General features: G+C 31.1%; 1 protein-coding gene across 1 annotated transcript; it reads left to right on the forward strand.

Moving 5' to 3' along the window:
* Positions 1–192: 192 nt before the first annotated feature.
* LOC108525453 (vacuolar protein sorting-associated protein 13C-like) lies at positions 193–1,189 on the forward strand (the record flags this gene model as incomplete). Its single annotated transcript, XM_017866424.1, has 3 exons — positions 193–286; positions 400–469; positions 1,078–1,189. Coding segments are annotated over exons 1-3 (240 nt in total), but the record flags the coding sequence as incomplete, so codon positions are not given.
* Positions 1,190–1,230: the final 41 nt, after the last annotated feature.

The following is a 1,230-nucleotide window of genomic DNA, read 5'->3' on the forward strand; positions in this document are numbered from 1 at the left end:
ATAGTCCTTTATTTAAAGCCTTACCCTTGCTGAAGTATATAACGTTTACAGGTTTAAAATGAAACTCCTAATTACACCATATATACACGCAGACACTAGACACTTAATTATGATGAAAGTAGTGGCCTCTTCTATAACGTTATCTTTGAAACTAAAAGTTTAAATTATTTGAAATCTTGCTAAGTTGGTTTTCTTTTCTTTCAGGTTGATAATCAGTTGCCAGGTGCAATGTTCCCTGTTGTATTTCATCCTGTTGCCCCTCCAAAATCTATTGCTTTAGATTCAGGTAAAAAGAAATAAGTTGTGACATAGATATAACTTATTTATAAAAGTTAAATAGGCATTAGTTTGACCTAGTATAAAGCATTTTTTTTTTCATGTGTTACTTCTTCCTCTTAGAGCCCAAGCCTTTCATTGATGTGAGTGTCATCACAAGATTTAATGAGTACAGTAAAGTCTTACAGTTCAAGTAAGTAAAGATTCTTGCTGTTTCTCTAAAGGAATTTAAAATGAGAATCTACTCTGAAAATAAATCTCACTCTTTTTGAAAGTGACTTTCATGTAAAAGTGTTTTCCAACTGAACCTTTTAATTCACTTTTGGTCAAGTAATCTTTTATGCTTCAACTTATTTTAGTAGTAGTCTCTACATATTTTAAAGTGTAGAATTTCTTCAAGTATCTTCTTCCCTTTATAACTCCAATTAGAATATAAAATAGTAAGTGAAATCTAAATGATATGTATTTGTGAGCTGTGTTCTTTAATGTAATCGCTGTGAACTTTAAAAATTGGATCATACATGCTACATGATCTAGTTGTATTTGTTTCATCTGTGACGTGATGAATGTAGCATTTGGGACTGTAAGTGCTAAGTGTTAATGCAGCAATATTACCCTGAGTGAAGCTTTCACTCCAGTGAAAAGGTCTCAATCTGAGAAGACTTTGATCTTATTAACATAATTTTTAGGAGATGAAGGAACAAGATATAACTGTGGCTTTTCACTAAAATCAAAGTTTTAACATCAAAAATTAAAAGATTTGGTAGAAATCCTTTTCCATCTTAAATTTTTTTTCCTTAGGTATTTTATGGTCCTCATTCAGGAAATGGCCTTAAAAATTGATCAGGGGTTTCTAGGAGCTGTTATTGTACTGTTTACCCCAACAACAGATCCTGAAGCTGAAAGAAGACGGGTAAAAATTTTCATTTCTTGGGAAAAATATAAAATTAAAAA

The sequence above is a fragment of the Rhinopithecus bieti genome, unplaced genomic scaffold (assembly GCF_001698545.2).
Source record: "Rhinopithecus bieti isolate Rb0 unplaced genomic scaffold, ASM169854v2 scaffold_54482, whole genome shotgun sequence".
In the NCBI taxonomy this organism is placed as follows: Eukaryota; Metazoa; Chordata; class Mammalia; order Primates; family Cercopithecidae; genus Rhinopithecus; species Rhinopithecus bieti.